The 25,801-nt window shown below is 40.9% G+C and overlaps 1 protein-coding gene across 2 annotated transcripts; it reads right to left on the reverse strand.

Moving 5' to 3' along the window:
* Positions 1–865: 865 nt before the first annotated feature.
* On the reverse strand, positions 866–24,710 carry chka (choline kinase alpha). Of its 2 annotated transcripts, XM_041837418.2 has the most exons (12): positions 24,216–24,709; positions 23,692–23,800; positions 21,048–21,101; positions 13,021–13,134; positions 11,304–11,437; positions 10,603–10,707; positions 8,666–8,724; positions 7,643–7,730; positions 6,157–6,265; positions 5,947–6,053; positions 5,433–5,514; positions 866–3,270 (listed from the first exon to the last, which is right to left on the reverse strand). In XM_041837418.2, exons 1-12 carry the CDS (start codon positions 24,449–24,451, stop codon positions 3,211–3,213), a joined length of 1,257 nt encoding a protein of 418 aa, XP_041693352.1. In that variant the 5' UTR covers positions 24,452–24,709; the 3' UTR covers positions 866–3,210. The 2 variants fall into 2 exon arrangements, with proteins under 2 accessions (XP_041693352.1, XP_041693353.1); XM_041837419.2 differs by lacking the exon at positions 21,048–21,101 and having other exon boundaries at positions 24,216–24,710.
* Positions 24,711–25,801: the final 1,091 nt, after the last annotated feature.

The following is a 25,801-nucleotide window of genomic DNA, read 5'->3' on the forward strand; positions in this document are numbered from 1 at the left end:
GGCCAGTGGCCACACCACGATGGGGTCAACAAGAAAAGACAAGGCCAGATCAGATGTAGTGCCTGCCTGGGATTGGTGCTGGCATGTTGGCCAAGGTCAACAGGCAGGGGTTGTATTTTAAAACACCCAGGGCCACCTGGAGCAAACATTTATTAATTCTGATCCCAGGTGTAGATTAGAGCCATTCTCCCACCAATATTCTGGCAGCTCTGTAATATGTTTCCCTTGTAGTGTTAGTTTGAACTGGTTGAATTTAGATCAAGGTCTTTATCAGTCTCATTAGAATAGTGAGACCTCTGTGTCCCGGAGAATATAATACTTTTAACCCAATTTGCCACCTCAGAGAGATCAATGTGCAAAAGAGCCAGAGAAGGGGAGAGGAGATGGTGACATGACCACAAAAAAACACAGCAGTTACATAATTGCAGAGGACAACGTGGCATATGCAATAAACTGATGAAAGCAACAAGATGAAAGATGAGTCATTGGAAGTGAATGTACAACTGCTTTGTAAAAGGAAGGCAAGGTTTAGAGGAATGACATAGCATGTGACTGTCAGCCCATTCTGAGTCACCTTATCCAGTCATCCAATTGACCTCTAATTGCTTATACACTTATCATTGATACAGTACTTTGTCTACTTATTAACATACATCATGTCCAGTAATTGACCATGATGGTGCTAGCCACACACAACGCATTACAACAGTTTTGATAGGAACTACAGTATTTCTCATTATGTTATCGCTCCTTCTTTGTCTTTTTTTTAACCGAGATTAAACAATGTGATTGACGCAAATATACGGTACAATGTCGCAGTTAATCATATTTTCCCCTCAGTTACATAGACTGAAATGCAAGAATACATGTTTTATTTCTTTGTCTTTATTGTAGTATTTGTGCAAAGCAGTAGAAGGTACAGTAAATATATGTACTGAACTTGCCTTAGTGGTACATTTTCAAATTACTTTACCCTTGCTATTTACAAGGGAAGAATTTATACGGTACATATTTTCTTACTTTAGTGTATATCTGCATAGCTATCTGTATAGGTAAGCAAGGCTAAACGTTTGCACTCACAAAATAAAGTAGTTGGGATCCTTTCACAGCATGTACAAATTGGACATTCAGTTCAATTATCCATAAGATTACAATAAACATAATCAACAATATTCAGTGAAATGTAGAGTTCCTTCTTCACTCACGTTTTGATAATCAATTACATTTTATTTGATCTCTGTATTGGATGGCAAGACATGAAATACACCAAGGATATACTCAGAAAACTGTATGTACCTGTCAATTACAATTGAATTTGAAAACAGTTGGATCAATTCTTATTTTATTGTCTCAAACAAATAATATAAAGAGAGGTGTAATGTATATACAAATATACACAATGTATACCTGAAAATGGAATGTAGTTAATCACACAATAATGATATAGCAGGTGTTGAGAAAACAGGAGTGAGACGTATTTCAACAAGGAAAGAGACAACTTTCTTATTAAGAAAAATACATATTCCATTTCAGGAAAAAAATTTAAAACGTTATCTTAAAAAATGCAACTGGTCAGGAAAGTGCCACTAATCTCGCCCCTAGGCTAATAGCGTATGAGCATTGGGAAGAAGTGTCTGGTGAATGAGATTGAAGTGCCACTGACATTGTAGCCTACGCAACAATGACATTTCAAAGTGAAGGCTCATATTTGTCTCAATATTATTGTAACCAGATTAAATAAACATGTTTACATAAAACAAATAGAATGATGAAATACAGAATTCAAATTCATATTAAAACAGCAATAATTATCACAGTTCAGTTATGTATTTTTCACTAAAATAAGAAATGTAAAGTAAACATTTCCAGTCCCCAAACACATTCTAAAGATATCATTATACACATTAAAAACCTTTACATGAGGATTTTTTTTACAACTTGTTTACAGTTCTTCTCACAACTAAATCTGCAACTGTTTACTTCAGCTGAATAACACAGTAAGCATCTCTATAGTTTGTCTGTTTGAGTTAAAGCGAGAGCTTTCCTGTTCGCTATTTCCTTACTTATCCAATGTACTATCTGTGATGTATTCATTATTAATATATCTGTTTGAATATCATTACCATTTCAATGACCTATTCAGAGCTGATACTCTTACTCTACACAATCTCCAGAAATGGTAAGTACAGAGTAGGGTTGTGAGGTTACCAAAACAAAAGGTGCTATCTAGAACCTTAAAGGGTTCTTCGGCTGTCCGCATAGGAGAATCCTTTGAAGAACCCTTTTTGGTTGAAGGTAGAACCCTTTTGGGTTCCATTTAGAACCCTTTCTACATAGGGTTTTACAAGGAACCAAAAAGGGTTTTACCTGGAACCAGAAAGGGTTCTACCTGGAAAAACAGAAAGGGTTCTCCTATGGGGACAGCTGGACAACCCTTTTGGAACCCTTTTGTCTAAGAGTGTACTGTGTTTCAGGTCACATTTAGCAGATTATATTTATAGTACTGCAGGTGGGAAAGGCTGTTGGACAGAGATGCACCCATCTAATTGGCAGTTCCAAATATTTCCATATACAAGTCATCTTAGAGGAATTTGACATGTATAGCATGGATGCAAAAAAACTACCAATCAATTGAAATTGAGACAGAGTCATTTGGCTTACGTTTTGAACCTTGCTCTTATGTCACAGAAAATGTACTATCGCCGTTGGGTCACAGATAAGAGATTACTGGCTAATCAATAAGCAAAGATTTTTAAGGCTCATTGAGACTTCTGTTCTTTTTAGCTACGCCAGTACATTTCCAAACAGGAAAGGACTTCCTGGAGATGTAACTCACACCTCCTTTCAGAATGAAGATTTTTATCCCTGTCTTAATCTTCCTGATATTCTTTGAAGAAAAGAGAAGCCAAGAATAATCTTGAACCTGTGAGCATATGTAATATTAGGAGCGTAGTATTGTGCAAACACTGAGCAGCAATGCATGGGGCATAATTCAACACCAAACCAGATATGAATGGTTTCACTTTGGTCCATGCGATACCAACTGTAGCGAGCACTTAATTCCCGAAGCACAGGGTCCCCATTAAAGCATGGTCATACACCCCATTAAAGCATGGTCCTACACCCTGATTGCCTGTCTGCATTATTTTCAGTTAAGCGCTGTTAATCCATGTACCCTCCACCTCCTTGTTACTGTATGTGGTCCCTCGCTTAGACACCCAAGCTCCGCTTCTGCTCAAAGTATGCATCAAACCTGGCCATGGCATACTCCTGTGGACAGACAGAGGAAAGAAAAATATTGGAACATTTGCACAGAATGGATTTCAGACAATGGATAGAGAGAGAGAAAAGGTATTAAAATGAAAATCCACCTAGCACAGTATGTGTGTCACTTATATACAGTACCAGTCAAAAGTTTGCACACAGCTACTCATTCAAGGGTTTTTCTTTATTTTTACTATTTTCTACATTGTAGAATAATAGTGAAGACATAAACTATGAAATAACACATATGGAATCATGTAGTAACCAAAAAAGTGTTAAACAAATCAAAATATATTTATATTTGAGATTCTTCAAAGTAGCCACCCTTTGCCTTAATGAGAGATTTGCACACTCTTGACATTCTCTCAACCAGCTTCACCTGGAATGCTTTTCCAACAGTCTTGAAGGAGTTCCCACATATGCTGAGCACTTGTTGGCTGCTTTTCCTTCGCTCTGCGGTCCAACTCATCCCAAACCATCTCAATTGGGTTGAGGTCGGGTGATTGTGGAGGCCAGGTCATCTGATGCAGCACTCCCATCACTCTCCTTCTTGGTCAAATAGCCCTTACACTGCCTGGAGGTGTGTTGGGTCATTGTCCTGTTTAAAAATAAATGATAGTCCCTCTAAGCTCAAACCAGATGGGATGGCGTATCGGTGCAGAATGCTGTGGTAGCCATGCTGGTTAAGTGTGCATTGAATTCTAAATAAATCTCAGACAGTGTCACCTGCAAAGCACCCACACACCATCACACCTCCTCCTCCATGCTTCACGGTGCTCGTGTTTCTTGGCCCAAGCAAGTCTCTTCTTCTTATTGGTGTCCTTTAGTAGTGGTTTCTTTGCAGCAATTCGACCATGAAGGCCTGATTCACGCAGTCTCCTCTGAACAGTTGATGTTGTGATGTGTCTGTTACTTGATCTCTGTGAAGCATTTATTTGGGCTGCAATTTCTGAGTCTCGTAACTCTACTGAACTTATCTTCTGCAGCAGAGGCAACTCTGGGTCTTCCATTTCTGTGGCGGTCCTCATGAGAGCCAGTTTCATCATTGCGCTTGTTGGTTTTTGCGACTGCACTTGAAGAAACTTTCAAAGTTCTTGAAATGATCCGTATTGACTGACCTTCATGTCTTAAAGTAATGATGGACTGTCATTTCTCTTTGCATATTTGAGCTGTTCTTGCCATAATATGGACTTGGTCTTTTACCAAATAAGGCTATCTTCTGTATACCTCCCCTAGGCGTGTGCAAACTTTTGACTGGTAGTGTATATGTATGTATGTATGTATGTATGTATGTATGTATGTATGTATGTATGTATGTATGTATGTATGTATGTATGTATGTATGTATGTTGTGCCAGTAACCGAAAGGTCGCTGGTTCTAATCCCCGAGCCGACTAGGTGAAAAATCTGTCGATGTGCCCTTGAGCAAGGCACTTAACCCTAATTGCTCCTGTAAGTCGCTCTGGATAAGAGCGTCTGCTAAATGACTAAAATGTAAATGTAAATGTATATGTATCTATATATATATATTAGCGGAAAAAATATATATGGGGGATTGGAAGTGATGCAGATAATTACATTGATGGAAGTTACAATCTATCTGCAATATTAAAGCTGATCTACCCCCTAAGAAAAAAAAAAGAAAAAAAAAGGGTGCAAAGCTGTCATCAAGGCAAAGGGTGGCTACTTTGAAGAATCTCAAATATAAAATATATTTTGATTTGTTTAAAAAAAATATGGTTACTACATGATTCCATATGTGTTATTTCATAGTTTTGATGTATTCACTATTATTCTACAAGTAGAAAATAGTAACAAATTAAGAAAAACCCTGGAATGAGTAGGTGTGTCCAAACTTTTGACTGGTACTGTATATATATTTCAGCATAGAAAGGAAATATAACAGAGATAATAATTATCAGGTTGCCCTGACCATGGCACATATTTGTGTATAGTTCAGAGTAGTCTGTGAGACCAAACATAGCAAGGAACACACTGACAGTGCTTCTGATTGTCTGGGTATAAAATGTATGCTTCCATTTCCTGTCTTATGCAACATGCACTTCTCATTTATTTATACTTTGTTTGAGGGAGAATGGCTGTGTTGTTTATATCACACATACAAATACGTAGAACAAAGGCATGACAACCAGATAATGGACACTCACCATGTACCCAAACTCAATGGTGGAGATTCTTGCCTGGATCATCGACCACAGACCCCAGAAGAAGTGCGAAGCCAGAGCAAACCTGTGTAATTACCAACAGACAAATGTTTCAATAAAACAGTGGACGAGCACATTGGCAGTATGGTCCATTAAACATACATCTGGGTGAACTGAGAAAACCTTTGGTCCATAGCAACTGCCACTTGGAAATATGTGCTTTCATCACTACTGGACGGATTCCAGGGTTTTATTTCCCAGGGAGCATTTCACAGTAACCAAGAGGCCCAGTCTGAGAGGTTCATTATTGTTATGATTTACTGCTGCTCTCTCAACAGGAGGCCATTCTAAGTACTAAACCACAGGTGTCCTCAGAATTGTAAAAAAAACACTAAGTCAACTTGTCCTCATGTGTCATGATGACTCATGTGGTGTGTCAGAGACACGTGAGCAATTTCAATGCGCCACTCATTCACATTCCAGCGAAAAGCCTTGGCCACTTCAACTTGGGGCTCACCTGTTGGCTTCCACAAACAGCTCCTCTTTGAGTTTCATCTGTTCTTCAGCGCTCAGATTCTCAAATCCCGGGTCAGTCTCTGACAGGTAGCTTCCAATGAAATGCAGCTGAAAAGAGGAAGATCACATGGTTATTGGCTGGCTTTTGCCTAGAGAGCCACTCATTCAGATTCAGAGGACAAAAAGTCTTCATACTGTCATCCTTACTCACCTGTTGGGCTTTAGTGGGATAATTCTTTGAGTTGACATGGAAAAATGGGAACTTGTCATTTGTATAGTCATACATCCATTCACAAAAGTGGTTTCCTATGTCAAATCCCCTGATAACACAAAATATATAGAGAAAAAACATGAACAATGATATCACATTTGCAGGTCAGCAGTCCCGTCAGTTACACCAGATATTTGATAAGCTTATTTTCAATGTTGCAGAACTGAACATTCTTGGATCTCTCTGCAATGTACATTGCATTGCCATATGGACTGAGGATTATGATTGCTTGGGCTCTTTTCCTTGTATGCCCAAATGAAAACTAGGGCTACCATAGCAAAGGAAGATAAATATGCGATGAGTTCTCACAAAGGGAGTGAAAATGGGTAGCTCTTTGTGAAGGGAATCACAGCTCCTTTGGAAACCAGACAAAAGGAACAACTTCGAGGCTAAACTATTTTCCAACATTTTTCTACCCCTGGCTGCGGCATTATAGGTCAGTGCTGAAAACTAGTACAGTCCAAGCACTTTCAAGCGAGCCACACCAGCTGCTAAGGAAACCAACTGGGAAGAAAACAGTGGGAAATCAAACAAAATGTGAGTCTGATATGGGCCTCCTTGGACTGTTCTCATTGTGTACAGAAGTCCATGTGACTTAACCAGTTCTTTAGTATGAACACTCAGCTTCCTAAAGGTCTGTTATGACGGAACTAACTTGGCTGTGAGCCAAGGCCAATAACAGTGAAGGTCCTTTCTGAGAAATGGGGCACTCAAGCGTTCCATGTTTTATAAAAAAACGAAAGACTAAGTGGTACAGGAAAACATACAGTAAGAGACTGTGTGGATTGTGTGGAAGGTCTGGATGGCTTGTTTAGATTATGAAATAAGACTCAGAAATATGTGTGGCTACATTCTTGTCTTAATTAAAAAATATGATAAATACAAAATATTTGGGTAAATTCCTTCCATCAATAACTGTGTTGCAGCAGACATTACATTAGAGTTCCTTTGAATATTTAATGAGGCAGAAGCTGTGAATTATGAATGTGGAGGAATATGGTTGGAGAATAGTCAGGGAAGCTTTGGGAATCCACTGTTAGGTCCTGTGCATAAAGCTAGCTGGATGATTAGATTGAACAGGGTGTCTGGCTCTGCTCCACCAGCCCAGTCTGCTTGATTCCAGAGACTCAGACACACTCAGAATGGTGAAAGAACGTGACAACGGATCGGCCATGGGGGGGGGTGTGATTTACAATCTGCAGAGACAGTGTCACCTTGGACAGACATAGCCCTCCCACATCGTACAGTGTGGTCAATGTTTACTGCTGGATCTATCCCCTGTTCTGAGGAATGTGCCTCGGCTCTCAGACACCCAAAATGTTGTACATTCTGTACATTCACTACAATTTGTGATCAAAGTATTTGAATCGGTTGTAAAGGGGATGATTACAGTATACACTGACTAGTGCTCTGAGCATGAACACACCTGTAGTTGTAGCTGCTGTATTCAAAGTCAATCAGCATGAGCTTCTGTCTGTCAGTGCCCTCACGACCACTAAGGAGAAGGACATTTCCTAAAGGATGAGCGAATAATTATTACACCACACACACATAGTACAAAACATTAGCAAGGGATTTCAAAGATTTTCTTCACTAGCTTTACACAAACTGCAATACTATGCCTAACAGTGGCCTAGCACAGTTTTGTGTAGTCCCCACAAGGTTCAAGCACGGGCAACCCCCCCATTTTTTATTTTATTTCTTATGATTTCATTTTTTTTCTCCATCTGGCATAGAGAACATTTTGCAGTTTTATAGCTAATCTCATGCTATTCTACACATTTTGCCATGAGGCTGAGAGAAAATTAAGCAGTTTTAAAACTAATTTCCTGTCATAAAATGAAAATCATGGCTTACAATGTATTTATATGCTATCCCTGTGCACACACTTCCCATCCGAAACTGTTTGGAACAGTTCATGCATTATTATGAAGACATCTTGTGACGTTTTTGTTCGTTTTGGTCTTTGGCAAGGTTTTTTTCGGCTGTTTGTGCACACTACATTTTTTCTTGAGGCAAGCTGAAATTCGGTAGCCGAATTCTACACCCCTTCGTCGGTCATTGGTCAACAGTAGGGATTCTTCAATTAGGTGTTTGTTGTCATTCAACGATAGACGACTCGTTTTCATGAAAAAAAATTCACTTCAGAAATACTTCACCAAACATCTTAGTTAGATGTAAAATTCCGTGACTAAGATCTCCTCTGCAAAAACGTAAAAATGTATGACAGATTTCTTGAGTTATCTTAGATTAATTCTGACTATTTTGTGGAAGTGTATACTGGCTACAGAGTCTCAATATGGACAAACAGTACTATTGCCACTTTTTCCTTGTTTTTCAAGCGAAGGTCTTTTAAGGGAGTATGCAAGCACACTCGTTCGGTTCGCCTAGCCGAGTTCAGCTAGGTGCCAGCCGAACCGAAGCATGCAGAATCCTTTAGATCCCTTACCTTCTTGACAGTCATTGTGGCAGAAAACAACAGGGGAGTGAGTGGAGTCCAGCAAAGACCTACAGAGACAAACAAGACATATTTAAGCAGATAATAAGCAGGAGTTATACAGTGCATTCAGAAAATATTCAGACCCCTTCACTTTTTCCACATTTTGTTACGTTACAGCCTTATTCTAAAAGGGATTAAATAAAAACATTTCTTCATCAATCTGCACCCAATGCCCCATAACGACAAAGGGTTTTTAGAAATAGAAAACAGAAATATCTTATTTACATAAGTATTCAGACCCTTTGCTGAGACTCGAAATTGAGCTCAGGTGCATCCTGTTTCTATTGATCATCCTTGAGATGTTTCTGCAACTTGATTGGAGTCCACCTGTGGTAAATTCAATTGATTGGACATGATTTGGAAAGGCACACACCTGTCTATATAAGGTCCCACAGTTGACAGTACATGTCAGAGCAAAAACCAAGCCAGGAGGTCGAAGGAATTGTCCTTAGAGCTCCGAGACAGGCTTGTGTCGAGGCACAGATCTGGGGAAGGGTACCAAAAAATGTCTGCAGCATTGAAGGTTCCCAAGAACACAGTGGCCTCCATCATTCTTAAATGGAAGAAGTTTGGAACCACCAAGACTCTTCCTAGAGCTGGCCGCCCGGACAAACTGAGCAATTGGGGGAGAAGGACTTTGGTCAGGGAGGTGACCAAGAACCAGATGGTCACTCTGACAGAGCTCCAGAGTTCCTCTGTGTAGATGGGAGAACCTTCAAGAAGGACAACCATCTCTGCAGCACTCCACCAATCAAGTCTTTATGGTAGAGTGGCCAGACGGAAGCCACTCCTCAGTAAAAGGCACATGACAGCCCGCTTAGAGTTTGCCAAAAGGCACCTAAAGACTCTCAGACCATGAGAAACAAGATTCTCTGGTCTGATGAAACCAAGATTGAACTCTTTGGCCTCAATGCCAAGCGTCACATCTGGAGGAAACATTGCGCCATCCCTACGGTGAAGCATTGTGGAGGCAGCAACATGCTGTGGGGATGTTTTTCAGCGGCAGGGCCTGGGAGACTAGTCAGGATCAAGGGAAAGATGAACGGAGCAAAGTACTGAGAGATCCTTGATGAAAACCTGCTCCAGAGCGCTCAGGACCTCCGACTGGGGCGAAGGTTCACCTTCCAACAGGACAACGACCCTAAGCACACAGCCAAGACAACGCAGGAGTGGCTTCGAGACAAGTCTCTGAATGTCTTTGAGTGGCCCAGCCAGAGCCCGGACTTGAACCCGATTTAACATCTCTGGAGAGACCTGAAAATAGCTGTGCAGCGACGCTCCCCATCCAACCGGACAGAGCTTGAGAGGATCTGCAGAGAAGAATAGGAAAAACTCCCCAAATACAGGTGTGCCAAGCTTGTAGCGTCATACCCAAGAACATTCGAGGCTGTCATCGCTGCCAAAGTTGCTTCAACAAAGTATTGAGTAAAGGGTCTGAATACTTATGTAAATGTCATATTTCATTTGCACACAAAACAACAAGTTTTTGCTTTGTCATTATGGGGTATTGTATGTATATTGGGGGGGGGGGTAACTATTTCATCCATTTTAGAATAAGGCTGTAATGTAACAAAATGTGGAAAAAGTCAAGCGGTCTGAATACTTTCCGAATGCACTGCAAGTCCACTAATTCACTGTTTACCCCCAAAAACAGGATGCCAAATGCCAGCATGTATTTCAACCACTCAGACAACAGAGTCTTTGTATAGAATTATTGGCTTATTGTTGTTGATTGGATTCCACACAAATTTAGTGGAAAACACCATATGACTATACTATAACTGAATTTCTGCATATACATGTAATCATGTCTGTTCATGTGTGCTTAGTCTAAATAGTGTTATGTACGTGATGCAGGACCAGGGTGGACGTGATGTGGGCCTTACTTAAGACTCTCCATCTCCTGGGGCAGGTTATAGCTCATCAGACGGGCAAAGTTGAGCATGTGGGACTCCCTGGTGAAGGTGAGTCTCATCACCTGGTTCAGGTACCTGTGGATGGGGGGAAACATCAGGACAATCAGGGTACTGTATGTATGGGAACACTGGGATACAAGACGTTGTAGAGTTTAGAGATAAGACAGATATCACTATTTTATCACAGCGATGCACTCCTTGTTTACACAGCACTGGTACAAATGACGCATTCTTTTGCTGACAAGCAACTTTCCCCCTGTGATTTACCGGAAACTATCCTCAGACCACGAAGCAGGTCAACAAGTCAACATTTCACTCTGATTAGCGAATCCCTTTAACAACTTAAATGCCCTGTTTTAACTGTAAGCAAATAAGTCAATTTACTGTACACTAAGGCCATTCATAAAACACATCAAAGAGGTGGCAAATAAAATTGACCAAGACTGTTATTGATGTGTTGCATTACTCTACAAATACCTTAGGAAAACATAATTTGGCTCTCTCAAACCAGGTGACTTGAGGATTGACCAACAAAAGCAAACTAGCTAACCATTTTGTAAGAGGAGATATGTGTGACAGCTAATGTTTGTTTGGAGTGTTCAGTGAGGTCAAGTTAGGCAAAGAGGGTTTACAGTTTCTATTGGAAATTGCATAATAAGAGACCAACTCACTTGTCGATTGTTCCAAACAGCCATTTGGGCTCCTTGTTGAAAGGCATCCTCATACCATGGAACTTGGCCATCTTCTCAGCTATTTCAGTAGATATGCTAGGCACGCTCAGCTCATCCGTGTCCAGTTTGCGACTCTATTAACACAAAGAGGTCAAGGAAGTAAGGTCTACAAGTCTTAGCTGAATACAGGTTGTCTTCATTCCCCTCACACTGACAGCTTTTTATGCAACAATAAACAGAGACACCATTACCAATAGACTACTGACAGGGTTGTCAAAAAGAATGGAGGGTATAACCAGTTCCATTGCCTTCAGGCCCTCTCCTTTGGCCACTGACAGTTTAAGATCTGATCACAGAGGAAGATGTTTAAAGGCCACTTGCTTGAGCTCTGTGGTTTCTTGGTCTCTGAGGACTAGTGAATAACTAAAATGTTTCATCTTTACTGCTGTTCTCAAAAATGTATTAAAATATACAGGCCATTTCATTAACCCTGTTGGGATCTTCATGCACCATTGACCTCAGTGAGAAGAAGAAGGTAAGTCACAGGCTATTTATCAGCATAATTTTCTAAACGTGGCTTGGCCTTTTGGCATATTCATTAACACTGTTATGGCAGAAGCACACTTTGAGAACAGTAATAATGATGACACTATTAAGATACCTAAATATGAGCTCTTGCATAGCATGACATGAGTGCGCTATAGATATGCTATGGATATATTTAATGAACCTTTAATAAAGAGGTTGGGACCTGTTATAACACATTCATGAAATGCCTATAGATGTGTAATAAACGCATTATGGGTAGTCAAAGTAAATCGTTACCCACTTGAGTAAATAAGGGATACAAAATATTTTGAAAGCAGGTGCTTCTACACAGGTGTGGTCCCTGAGTTAATTAAGTAATTAACATCCCATCTTGCTTAGGGTCATGTATAAAAATGCCCAGTTGCCCATTATTTTGGCTACCATGGCTAGAAGAAGAAATCTCAGTGACTTTCAAAGAGGGGTCTCAAAGGAGCATCGGGTGTGTGTGTCTCAGTCACCAGATCTCAACCCAATTAAACACTTCTGGGAGATTCTGGAGTTGCGCCTGAGACAGCTTTTTCCACCACCATCAACAAAACACCAAATTATGGAATTTCTTGTGGAAGAATGGTGTCGCATCCCTCCAATAGAGTTCCAGACACTTGTAGAAGCTATGTCAAGGCACATTGAATCTGTTCTGGCTCGTGGTGGCCCAATGCCCTATTAAGACACTATATGTTGGTGTTTCCTTTAATTTTGGCAGTTACCTGTACATCATACAAGCAAAACTGTTGATTCAGATAGAACATGACTATACTCATGATCTGTACCGATTTAAATTTAAATTGTCTAGCCTAGGCATGGGTTGAATTTAGCAAGAGAACTCTCCCTAGGAGAATGTTTGGGCAACGTGGGCATGTATTAAATTGACCAAGAACACTCTCGCTAGCACAAAGTGTCAAATTACATCACTTCAAGCTATTTTTGCCACTTTAAATAGGGAATAGATTTAGCATGGTTCAAGTATTCCCTTCTATATCAATTAAACACACATCATTTAACAGAACACACACAGACACATGCACAGATCCAGACACCTATTCGCACGCATGCACACAAGCAAGCACGTACATAGTCATGAATGATTCTTTCCCCCTATCAATGATTATCACTCCACATAGTCACTTACAGGGACAAACTGCTCCAGTCTGCCCTGGGGGAAGATGCCATAGAGTTTGGGCCCAAGCTCCCGCTCTGCCAGAATGGCAAACATCACACTCTCCAGCACCATGGCCTCAGCACCCTGCAGACACAGAGAACAGGAATGAGCATGCAAACAAACAGACAGGTGAATGAGAGAAAGTTGTGGTTGTTGACTTCTCCTATTGAACCTCATGATTGTCAGTCACCGCTTCCTTGCACAATCAACCCCATCCTTAGAAATGATTAGGTAAAATGACTGTCATTGGTTAATGTTTTCATGGCAACTGGAAGAGAGAACAATTAATAGGATGAGCTGGAAATGACTGCAGCCAAACTGTGGTCCATTGTAAGCTGTGATTTTCCACAACTACCACCATCAGGTGGGGGTTAGTAGGACAGAAACTTATTATAATAATAATAATATGCCATTTAGCAGACGCTTTTATCCAAAGCGACTTACAGTCGTGCGTGCATACATTTTTGTGTATGGGTGGTCCCGGGGATCGAACCCACTACCTTGGCGTTACAAGCGCCGTGCTCTACCAGCTGAGCTACAGAGGACCACGTTCAATTCTATAGGATGAAATGAGGAAGAACAGCTTAGACAGAGGAAGCTGATGATGAGCACATGACATTATGGCTGTCTGGAAGAGATGGGAGTATTTTTTCCAGGGATGTAGCATTCACGATTGATAAATCAATTATACACAGATCCAGGTCTTTGAGGCATGTTAACTGTAAAATGGCCACCTCAATTAAACAAATTACATTCCCAACTCTGTCAGAGAATTGGCAGGTATTTTTGTCCGTCATGGTGGTAAGATTAAAAGCAGATTTGGAACAGACAGGGGAGAATTGAGTTGCGTTCCACATGATGAGAATAATAAAACAAGGGGCCAATTGTACTGAGAGAGGCAGAGCCTGCCAACAGTATCAATCAGTAATTGTGGCTGCTTAACCGAAGAAGACACCAGGGCTTTTCTACTGGGGAGGAAAAATGGTGGCAGGAGCAATTATCTGAGGCCAGAGCTCTGATATAGCTAGCATTCAAAAGATAGGCCCACAAAAAATTATGTTAACTTACAAATAAATCTATGTTAACACTTATAAATACAGGGTCCTTGTTACTGTGTAGTTATTAATGAAAGTACATTAAAAACTATTGCCAATGTTACACTGTACAGTAGCAACTCTAATCATAACCCATTGCACTGGGTGCAATCCAAATGGGGCAGACAGGTGCCCTTATCTAGGTCTACTGTAACCTGCTATGAGCTGGCAGCGGTCTGTGGACTCTGACAGTTGACTGAGGAATGTGCTAAGTGGTGCACTTCAAAGTGGCTTGGCGCTTCCTGTCGGAAACTAAATAGGAGGAAAACCAACCATACAGTGGCTTGCGAAAGTATTCACACCCCTTGGAATTTTTCCTATTTTGTTGCCTTACAACCTGGAATTAAAATAGATTGTTTGGGGGGGTTGTATCATTTGATTTACACAACATGCCTACCACTTTGAAGATGCAAAATATTTTTTCTTGTGAAACAAACAAGAAATAAGACAAGAAAACAGAAAACTTGAGCATTCATAACTATTCACCCCCCCTAAAGTCAATACTTTGTAGAGCCACCTTTTGCAGCAATTACAGCTGCAAGTCTCTTGGGGTATGTCTCTATAAGCTTGGCACATCTAGCCACTGGGATTTTTGACCATTCTTCAAGGCAAAACTGCTCCAGCTCCTTCAAGTTGGATTGGTTCCGCTGGTGTACAATAATCTTTAAGTCATACCACAGATTCTCAATTGGATTGAGGTCTGGGCTTTGACAAGGCCATTCCAAGACATTTAAATGTTTCCCCTTAAACCACTCAAGTGTTGCTTTAGCAGTATGCTTAGGGTCATTGTCCTGCTGGAAGGTGAACCTCCATCCCAGTCTCAAATCTCTGGAAGACTGAAACAGGTTTCCCTCAAGAATTTCCCTGTATTTAGCGCCATCCATCATTCCTTCAATTCTGACCAGTTTCCCAGTCCCTGCCGATGAAAAACATCCCCACAGCATGATACTGCCACCACCATGCTTCACTGTGGGGATGGTGTTCTCGGGGTGATGAGAGGTGTTGGGTTTGCGCCAGACATAGCGTTTTCCTTGATGGCCAAAAAGCTCAATTTTAGTCTCATCTGACCAGAGTACCTTCTTCCATATGTGTGGGGAGTCTCCCACATGCCTTTTGGCGAACACCAACGTGTTTGCTTATTTTTTTCTTGAAGCAATGGCTTTTTTCTGGCTACTCTTTTGTAAAGCCCAGCTCTCTGGAGTGTACGGCTTAAAGTGGTCCTATGGACAGATACTCCAATCTCCGCTGTGGAGCTTTGCAACTCCTTCAGGGTTATCTTTGGTCTCTTTGTTGCCTCTCTGATTAATGCCCTCATTGCCTGTTCCGTGAGTTTTGGTGGGTTGCGCTCTTTTCGCAGGTTTGTTGTGGTGCCATATTCTTTCCTATTTTTTAATAATGGATTTAAATGGTGCTCCGTGGGATGTTCAAAGTTTCTGATATTTTTTTTATAACCCAACCCTGATCTGTACTTCTCCACAACTTTGTCCCTGACCTGTTTGGAGAGCTCATTGGTCTTCATGGTGCCGCTTGCTTGGTGGTGCCCCTTGCTTAGTGGTGTTGCAGACTCTGGGGCCTTTCAGAACAGGTGTATATATATATATATACTGAGATCATGTGACAGATCATGTGACACTTAGATTGCACACAGGTGGACTTTAATTAACTAGTAATGTGACTTCTGAAGGTAATTGGTTGCACCAGATCTTATTTAGGGGCTTCATAGCAAAGGAGGTGAATACATATGCACACAATACTTTTCCGTTATTTATTTTTTAGAATTTTTTGAAACAATTAGTTTTTTTCATTTCACTTCATCAATGTCCATTACATGAAATCCAAATAAAAATCAATTTAAATTACAGGTTGTAATGCAACAAAATAGGAAAAACGCCAAGGGGGATGAATACTTTTGCAAGGCACTGTAGTAGTGCTTTGCTTATGGCCTGTTGTATGCACTGTGGACTGACCTCATTTGACTATAGACATGGGGAAAACATTTTTAGTAAATAATCAATGACAACAGGGGGTCTTCTATAGTCCTCATCTATGATAGCTTTCCCTCTAGTCAAAAGAGAGATATTGTTATATTTAGCTCTATCCACTGTGTGGATGTCTTGCCTTAAAAGGGGTGCGACCCATCAACCATAGACAATATATGTATATGAAACCATAATGACCCTTGGTTTGGCCGTCCTAAAAACAACTAAGCCAATTTTCAACTCTGCAAAGTACTCATCTTCATTGACACATTTACAGATGGGCTCTGTTCAGATGATATTACGCAATATTCCTCTGTAGTGCTGATGGATGCCTAATGGAAATCTGCTCCACGTATTATCTCTGTTATCATTATCATCCTGATACATATTGTGGCCTTGCAGCCTGTATGTAGGTCTACATGTTCAGTGCCTCTCCAGGGTCGAGGGCTCCCACACCAGGGTCCAGACAGGGCTTGGTGCATCGTGGGAGGACTGAGAGGGGAAGCATCACGCCGGGGTCCAGACCGGACCAGGTGTGCTACAGGGAGGCAGGAAAGGAGAGGAGTGTACTGCGTCCGAAGCCGGAGCCCCCACCGAGGCTAGATGCCCACCCCGGACCCTCCCCTATTGAGTCAGGTTTTTGCGGCCGGAGTCCGCACCTTGGGGGGGGGGGTACTATCACGCCCTGACCTTGAGAACCCTGTTATTCTCTAGTTAGTTTGGTCAGGGTGTGAATGTTGACATTCTATGTTATATATTTCTATGTTGGCCGGGTGTGGTTCCCAATCAGAGGCAGCTGTCGATCGTTGTCTCTGATTGGGGATCATACTTAGGCAGCCATTTTGCCTACCTATGTTGTGGGATCTTGTTTCTGATTATGTTTCTGTTTAGGCTTGTTGCTGTTAGCGTTTAGAATTTCACGTTCAGTTGCTTTTTGTTATTTTGTCAAGTGTTTATTTATAATATTAAACATGTACGCATACCACGCTGCGCCTTGGTCCGACCATTTACACAACAATCGTGACAACACTAAAAGTGGGTCAGCAGCCAGCCTCAGTTTTCCAACAACTTTTATTTAACTTTCTATGACCTATTTCTATGACCTATAACCCTAACAGGTTGCTGGTCAAGGCTTGTCAAATTAAACTGGCTAAGTAGCCTACTTTTCAGGTTAATAATCAACAATACTATCGATCGTCCACATCCTGGTCTGTTGACATTGTTGTGCAACTGTTCAGCATTCCATTCCTCCAACATTCCTCATTATTGAAAAAATAAAAAGTGTTTTTTAACTTCCTTTGTTGCAACCCAATATATGATTTGCAAATTGAAATACTTGATTACAATTATTCTGTGGAACAGGAAGTGAAACAGGATACCGTAGTCCACTGTGGCCTGTCCTAGCGTTAACACTACTATTCTGAGAAATGGAAGGAAATCACACTTCCTCAGAAACACTACTGGGGTCCATGTTTCATAATGTTGACAAAACATTGTTTTTGGAAAATCATGTCACTTTTCTAACCTTTTCTAGCTTTAGCTTTGTTTCCCTGTCAATAAATGTATCTCTGGCCTGGATGTCTGTGCATTCAGATAACAAGACAGATAGCAATAATGAACTCAATCAGTAGTACCCATGGCCATGGGTAATGAGTACCTTCATTGACTGAAAATAAGATTGATCATACTCCACCACCTTAAACAATCATTGTTGACAAATGTGTGAATGAACTCCTTAGTTTCACAACGCTCTCACCTTCGGTAATATAAATGAAGCATGAATAGTTTCAATACTAGTTTGAAAGTTCAGCTAAAAACACATTAACAGTAGGCATCTCTACACAATGAATTAACAGTAAGTTCAATGTCACAGTACCATCCCCTGGGTACTACTTGCCCTCCCTCTACCCCCTATGTACCAGGGCTATGGTCACATGACCATGGCACAGCAGCTGTGGGGATTTTCCACTTGAAGCTCCAGTTATGAGCAATGTCCCCTCTAAACTGCGTGCATGCAGAATAAATATCAGCCCATGGAGAGAAGCACGAGATTGAACTTCACTCAACTTTCTAGAGTTTTCCCTGTTAGTTAACACTATCAGCGTTTCCCTTTACTGTGGCAACTGTGATTGAATCTACGCAATATTTGCCACTTTCAATGTAACATACCGAAACAAAACGAACTATGCAAAACTTAGTCGCTTGTTTTGAGATCAAAGCGAGAGGTGCATGTAGCCACGTGTGCACATTTTGTTCATATCCTTTGCTAGTTAGTGAGTTATTAGCCCAGTTATAGATCATTTGTAGTCAGCAATATGGGAGTGATTGCTACATTTCTAGACATCTTTGAAAAGCAAGTCAGTTAAAGAGCTTTTCTTGTCTTAAAGGGGCAGTGTTGTATTTTGAGACAGGCTTGAATAAGCTAAGTAGCCAATAGGCAGAGGGTAGCATAATTTGTCTGATTCTCTGTAATAATGGTTTGGGTATAATAATGCATTGTATTTTGTCAAACAACACAACAACATTTTCAGTCACCTCCTTGTCTGAAGGACAAGGCGTGGCGAGAATCTGTCTCCGCACCACGTGCTCTCACCACTGGTGTCCCCCAGGGCTCAGTTCTAGGCCCTCTCCTATTCTCGCTATACACCAAGTCACTTGGCTCTGTCATATCCTCACATGGCCTCTCCTATCACTGCTACGCAGATGACACACAATTAATCTTCTACTTTCCCCCTTCTGATAACCAGGTGGCGAATCGCATCTCTGCATATCTGGCAGACATATCAGTGTGGATGACGGATCACCACCTCAAGCTGAACCTCGGCAAGACGGAGCTGCTCTTCCTCCCGGGGAAGGACTGCCCGTTCCATGATCTCGCCATCACGGTTGACAAATCTGTTGTGTCCTCCTCCCAGATTGCAAAGAGCCTTGGCGTGACCCTGGACAACACCCTGTCGTTCTCCGCTAACATCAAGGCGGTGACCCGATCCTGTAGGTTCATTCTCTACAACATTCGCAGAGTACGACCCTGCCTTACCCAGGAAGCGGCACAGGTCCTAATCCACGCACTTGTCATCTTCCGTCTGGATTACTGCAACTCGCTGTTGGCTGGGCTCCCTGCCTGTGCCATTAAACCCCTACAACTCATCCAGAACGCCACAGCCCGTCTGGTGTTCAACCTTCCCAAGTTCTCTCACGTCACCCCGCTCCTCCGCATACTCCACTGGCTTCCAGTTTAAGCTCGCATCTGCTACAAGACCATGGTGCTTGCCTACGGAGCTGTGAGGGGAATGGCACCTCCGTACCTTCAGGCTCTGATCAGTCCCTACACCCAAACGAGGGCATTGCGTTCATCCACCTCTGGCCTGCTGGCCCCCCTACCTCTGCGGAAGCACAGTTCCCGCTCAGCCCAGTCAAAACTGTTCGCTGCTCTGGCACCCCAATGGTGGAACAAGCTCCCTCACGACGCCAGGACAGCGGAGTCACTCACCACCTTCCGGAGACACTTGAAACCCCACCTCTTTAAGGAATACCTGGGATAGGATAAAGTAATCCTTCTACCCCCACCCAAAAAAAAAAAAGATTGTAAAGTGGTTGTCCCACTGGCTATCATAAGGTGAATGCACCAATTTGTAAGTCGCTCTGGATAAGAGCGTCTGCTAAATGACGAAAATGTAAAATGATAAACAGGTTAATGTCAAGCCCTGCATTTTTTTTTTTTTAACCTTTATTTACCCAGGTAAGCCAGTTGAGAAGAAGTTCTCATTTACAACTGCGACCTGGCCAAGATAAAGCAAAGCAGTGCGATAAAAACAACACAGAGTTACATATGGGGTAAACAAAACATAAAGTCAAAAATACAACAGAAAATATATATATACAGTACATGTTTTTTTCTAAAGTATCATGGACTGTAGGCCTACATTGAACACCACACATTGGCTGCTACTGTAGGCTGAATGATAGAACAGCTATTTCCATGTTAATATTTTATGGGATGCATTTTCTCCATTGTTTTTGATGGTAGGCCACTCTGGTAGGCCTACATTATGATCAAATAGCCACAGTAGCCTACTTGGCCACTGTTAAAACTGTAACTTAAAGCGGGTACAGCCCCAGTGTTCACAGTAAACGCGCGCTGGAAGTTGAACAGAATTTTCACAACGTTCAAGTTTGCGCTCAGCAGACCTGAAATTTGCTCAGTGCCGGAAAAAAGTAGAGGGAACATTGGTTATGAGTGGTGTGTTCACTATTACTGGAATTAGTCATCATGTAAAGGCGAGAGTCTATAGTGAAGTATGCCACGTTGTCCTCAAACTGTATTTTAAAAACCTAATGGGCAATCTTGTTGTCAATGTGAACCTTAATCCTGTTTCAAGACAATATACGGAAAAGGCCATAAACATGCAAATGAAGGCTAAGGAGCAGTGAGGGTTACGAGGGGACAGACTGGCTAGCCAAGCTCAGATTAGCCTCTAATGAGATCAATCTCTATGTGACTCTCATGCAAAAGATAGTAATTGCAGATTTATGCCATGACAGATGAGTGACATCATGAACACATTGGTGGCAAAACATGAATGTTTACCCTCTTTTTGTCTTGCTATCATCAACTGACTAACAGAGGTCACCTCAATCCAAAGAGATGACTCAACAGTGCTATTTTAACACCATTTTACACCATCCAGTTGGGAGAAAGGTCTGGGATTTACATTTTTCAAAGTGATCACTACGTCCATTGGCAATTACTAAAACTTTTGATGCTAAACTATACAGACTAATTTGATCACAGACTCCAGAAAATTAATACAAAAACATAGTTTCCAGGCCAGAACAATGAAACATGCTGTGTGGTCATTTTCACAATCAGATAGCAACTCTAACTAATAGTCTGGGTAAATCACCTTTGCCATTAGTTACTTACTTGAAAGAGATTTTCTTTGTTTGACTGTCTGGGCTCCCCCTTATTACAGGACATCTATCAATGAAAGAAAAAGCAAGAAACTATCCATGAGTACATCTATGTTTTGAAAAGACACATCATGCTACATAGCATTCTCACAAAGAGACAGAGTACAGTATAGTCCCCAAGTCCAACGGCCAAAAAGGCAATAGGAAAGTGCTCAGTGCATTTAACAACCTTGTTGAGAAAGTAAAGTTGTAGAAACAGAGACAAGCTCTCTCTCTCTCTCTCTCTGAAAGGCATCTATTATCTCCTGATCAAGGCAGCTGGCATGAAGGCTGGCACTGGCTGTATGCTTTGCCATAAAAGGCAGATATTTACATTATATCTGTGAACTAGCACTTTTCATATTTTCTCCTCTGAGGAAACCCAGTTACTCAACGAATTTCTGAGTTATTAATTAGATTAGGTATTTGATAAGACAGCAGTGTATTAGATCTGCGCATGTGTTATCACCAGCTGAGCGAGCCTCCCTTTGTAGCGCGACTGAAGTGAGTTCGAAACAACTGAATGTATGCGTCTTAGAAGTCGTTTTCACATATAAACTTTATATGTCTGAAATCAAATATGCTTCCCAAAAATAACATGGTCGCTGTGGTAGAACGTTTATTTTGATTGCCAATTTTATGCATTTATCAGAGTGCCACCAGGTAGCCTGATTTCAGATGTGTCCATGTAAACAGGATTATTAGGGAAATCGTTATTCTTGCAAAGCATGTAAACGTTTTAATCGAACTATGATATTAATCTGACTATCCACAATAATCACATTATTGTGTGCATGTAACCATACTCAATAAAGGGTAACCACTCATACTGCAATAGATTCAATGTGGTTACTAAAAGCCCGATTTTTATATATTTGGCTGTTTTCACTGGATAACATTTAGAAGTGGTCCCTTTGCAGGTTTAGAAGTGACTGCTAAATGCTAACTCCCATTCGTATAAGCTGGTAGCATAGCTAGCATATAGAAATTGGTGGTGGTAGTCAATCATTTTGAACTGTAATGCAGTTGATTGGTGACGATGACATTAACATGTATTGGGGTTGACATCCATACAAGCATTCTACTCCTCAACATAGTGTGAAATTGACAAATAAACAATAGCCTAAATGTAGGGTTATTTTCCTGGTGGCCAATGAGGAGACTCGGGGATCTTTCCCCCATGAGTTTCCATGGCATTTTCATTGTTTTGGTCGAGTTCGATTGATCTCTTTACCGCATGTATTATCAATAAATAAAAATATCCTAAACTACATGAGTCTATAATGAATAGATATTAATATTCCATTCTATTCAATTCTTACAATAGTCGTGGGTGCTTTACATCTCCTGGCTTATTGTAAATGTTTAATTCATGGGTCTTTGTCCTCCGGTTCCAAATGGTGTATTACTTCTTATTAGAAATGTGGCATGTCTCATTTTATTTTCTATTTCATAGTGTTACTTCAATCATTTTTCACTCAACTGTTTTAGATCAGAGTAGTTGCTTTTGTCATTCCCATCCAAATACAGGAGCATCCAGTTCTTTATAAGCTTGACTGACTCTTGACCTGGATTCCCTGGTCATCTAATTTTAGCCAGGAGGTTAACTTGGGGTTGCCCTAACTAGTTTACCATCATGTGACCTATGAGTAATGTAGTGTGGACCTAGTGATACATCATCAGGAATTATATCATCCTGTGTCATTTGGCTGTAGTTCATGATGCACACACTAAACAAAAACAGATGAAGAAATGTCATCACTAGTTGTTATCGTTACAGTGCAACACCTCACATAATTGCTGTCAGGTGAGCTCCAATTAATTTATTGATTTGCAATGGGAGTTTTCTCCTTTTTTTTTCACTATGGTATTTGACAACTTGTTTCTAATATGAAAAGAAAAGGAGAGGAGAAATTGAAAAAAAACATCCCCCCCATATCTCCACAAGTGCATCAATTCACAAGCTGACTTCCAAAACAATGTGGTTGAACTTTGTTGAGGACAATACTGAGACTTCAGGGATCTCATACTGTACCGTGTATGGTATGGTGGAATCACCTGGAAACAAGTGTGCTCAAGGCACGCTCCTTTTGGAAGGCCTACGGCAAAAAACATACGCATGTACAGCCATGGTGGTACATCACACCACAACAACAGAAACACACACACACGCACACACACGCACACACAACTTGAGCCACCCTAGTCCATGCCATCATGTGGGTATTTTCCCCAAAGAGCATTTCAACATAAAGATGTTTGAGGAAGAAGATATATCTCCTTTCCCTTCTGTCCAACCCCAAATTCCAGCAGCAAAGCAAAGACCCTTTCAGCCTGTTCAGAACCTCTCAAGGAATACATGTAAGCTATGTCTTTTCCTAAACTTTTATATTATCACATTCTATTCTATTCTAAAGCATGACCAGAAAATCAGGGTAAATCAAATTGAACTTTTCAAGGGTCCAAGAGTGGGCCTTTCGGTAGGCTACGTATTTAGCCAAAATAACATTGATTACATTTTCAGATTCAGAACTAGGGTGTTTTCAATTAAACTGAAGATGAAAAAGGTAAGATGTGACTGACTCACTCAACATTCCATTGTCTGTTGTCATACACACCTGTAGAATAGCTCCATACAGACGCAAGAGGACGTTGCGGGGTTCATCACCTACACTGGTTTGGGTGTCGGGCAGGGCGCAGAGGAAGAGCTTGTTGCTGAGGCCACCCCTGTCACAACATCACAAAAAAACGAATGAAGCTCATAAAGGCGTCACATTTCCCTATCCCCTGCGTGTACATTAGGCCAATGGATGTGGCGGCCTAAATGACGGTTTTATTCTAGGATAGAAAGCCCATAAATAAGGAGTGATGCTTTAAAAACAAAAACACACAATACAATCCCATATAGGCGAAGCTACCATTTTAATTTGAAATAACATTAGGTGTAACCCAGTATCAAATTTTCTGTTTATTAACCCCATCATGCCACTGGCACCATCATGACTATTCATTTCAATCATAGGGCGAAAAAAATGTGGCCTATATGCAGTTGCAAACGCAGCAACTGTTTCTCTGTGTAATAGGCTATATGACAAATAAATAGTGATAAATAATGGTGAATGTCCTCAAAGAACATATCTACCTTATTATGCTGATTTGAAAATCCTCTTCTGTCACCGTTTTCCATGCACAGTGGAGAAATTCTTTGCACCATAAATACGCCTTGCGCTTCGTTTCCAGGTCGGGCTCATCCGGTCGGATGATATCCTTGCATTCACCCTCAGTGTCTAGCTGGACCTCAAGTGCGTTTTCAGTGACCAACAAACCCAAGGCCATAGAAGGGGAGGATGACACCCCGTTGATAAATTTTGTCTTCATTTTGTCTTTAAAAAAAATACTAAATAGCCAACCGTTTTGAATGAATTAGATAAAAGTAAATTTATAATTACGCAGTCTTGCGTTGAGGAAAAAAACTATCCGATTTGATTCCAAGCAATGTGTCTTTAATCCACAGCAAACAATCATATGTTTTTCAATCTAGAAAATATGCGTGTTTTATTCAGACAGCAGAATAATCAGGTTCGATCAGTGGCAAGGAATGAAGACTGAAGACACACACTTGCTGGTTGCGTCAGGCAATAGGATGAAATCGAGGGGATTTGCATCTACACGTCATACTACCGCACTCATTCTCTCCCCTCATTGGTTGGCACAGGCACGTCCTTTCACGAGCAAAACAAAGCCAGCCCAGCACCATTTCCCATGCATGATGAATGCCTCCTTGTAGTTATTTCACAAATGATCTATAGCAAACCATTGTCCTCTTGCTATAGTTTTTATTAGTGAAAAACATGTATTCTCTGTTTGCCAGAGTGGTGGGCAGACAACTTACATGTTTTACATTATCTTGTGCGATGATAAACCTGACCAAAACATTATCTACTTTATGCCATGCTATGAATTATACTATTGTTAGTCAAGATCTAATTCAACAAGACTTTCTATAAAACAGCTTACACCTCAATGGGAGACTTCTGGGAATTTTACATTTTCACAATGCGTTTCCTACAAATGGTTTGACTATGTAATGTTTGCGCTGATCTGTGTGCACAAAAGTGTAAATTAACATGGCAAAAGCTGAGGTCAAGTCTGTGTACCCAAGGAGTAGTGTAGACTTCAAATGCTATGTGTCCCATTACCCACTCAAGTATCAATGTCTCACTAAAAAGACGACTTATTATTTCAAGACACCCCCTACAGTTTACAAAGAATGTAGGGCAGCCATATAGATCCTAAAATTCAGTTAATTCATAGGATCTTAGTGAGGACAGCAATTAAGAATGGAAACTAAAGGCTTTGACCACATAGGCCTACACTAGAATATAGATGAAGCTGCATAACTGTTTGGTTAATACCACAAAAATAAAATGTCCCTCTTAAACAGCAGCACAGCACATCAGGTCATGAAGACATTACATTTGGAAGAAACCTTTAATTTGAGTACTCAAACTGTAAAATAAAAACAATGCATTATAAACTACATTCACCAGAAATAAGCGCAGGTTTACTATTGTTTTTCCTCTTCCGAGGAAGAAAAACATTCAAACAAGTAGATGAATGTTAAGAATAACATACATTAAGTTCTAGAAAGCACAGCGATGTTTTATGAAATTCAACTGTAATTCTCAACATTATACAAGCAACTCAAAAGGTAGCTTAATCAAGACT

The sequence above is a fragment of the Coregonus clupeaformis genome, chromosome 19, assembly GCF_020615455.1.
Source record: "Coregonus clupeaformis isolate EN_2021a chromosome 19, ASM2061545v1, whole genome shotgun sequence".
Taxonomy (NCBI): domain Eukaryota; kingdom Metazoa; phylum Chordata; class Actinopteri; order Salmoniformes; family Salmonidae; genus Coregonus; species Coregonus clupeaformis.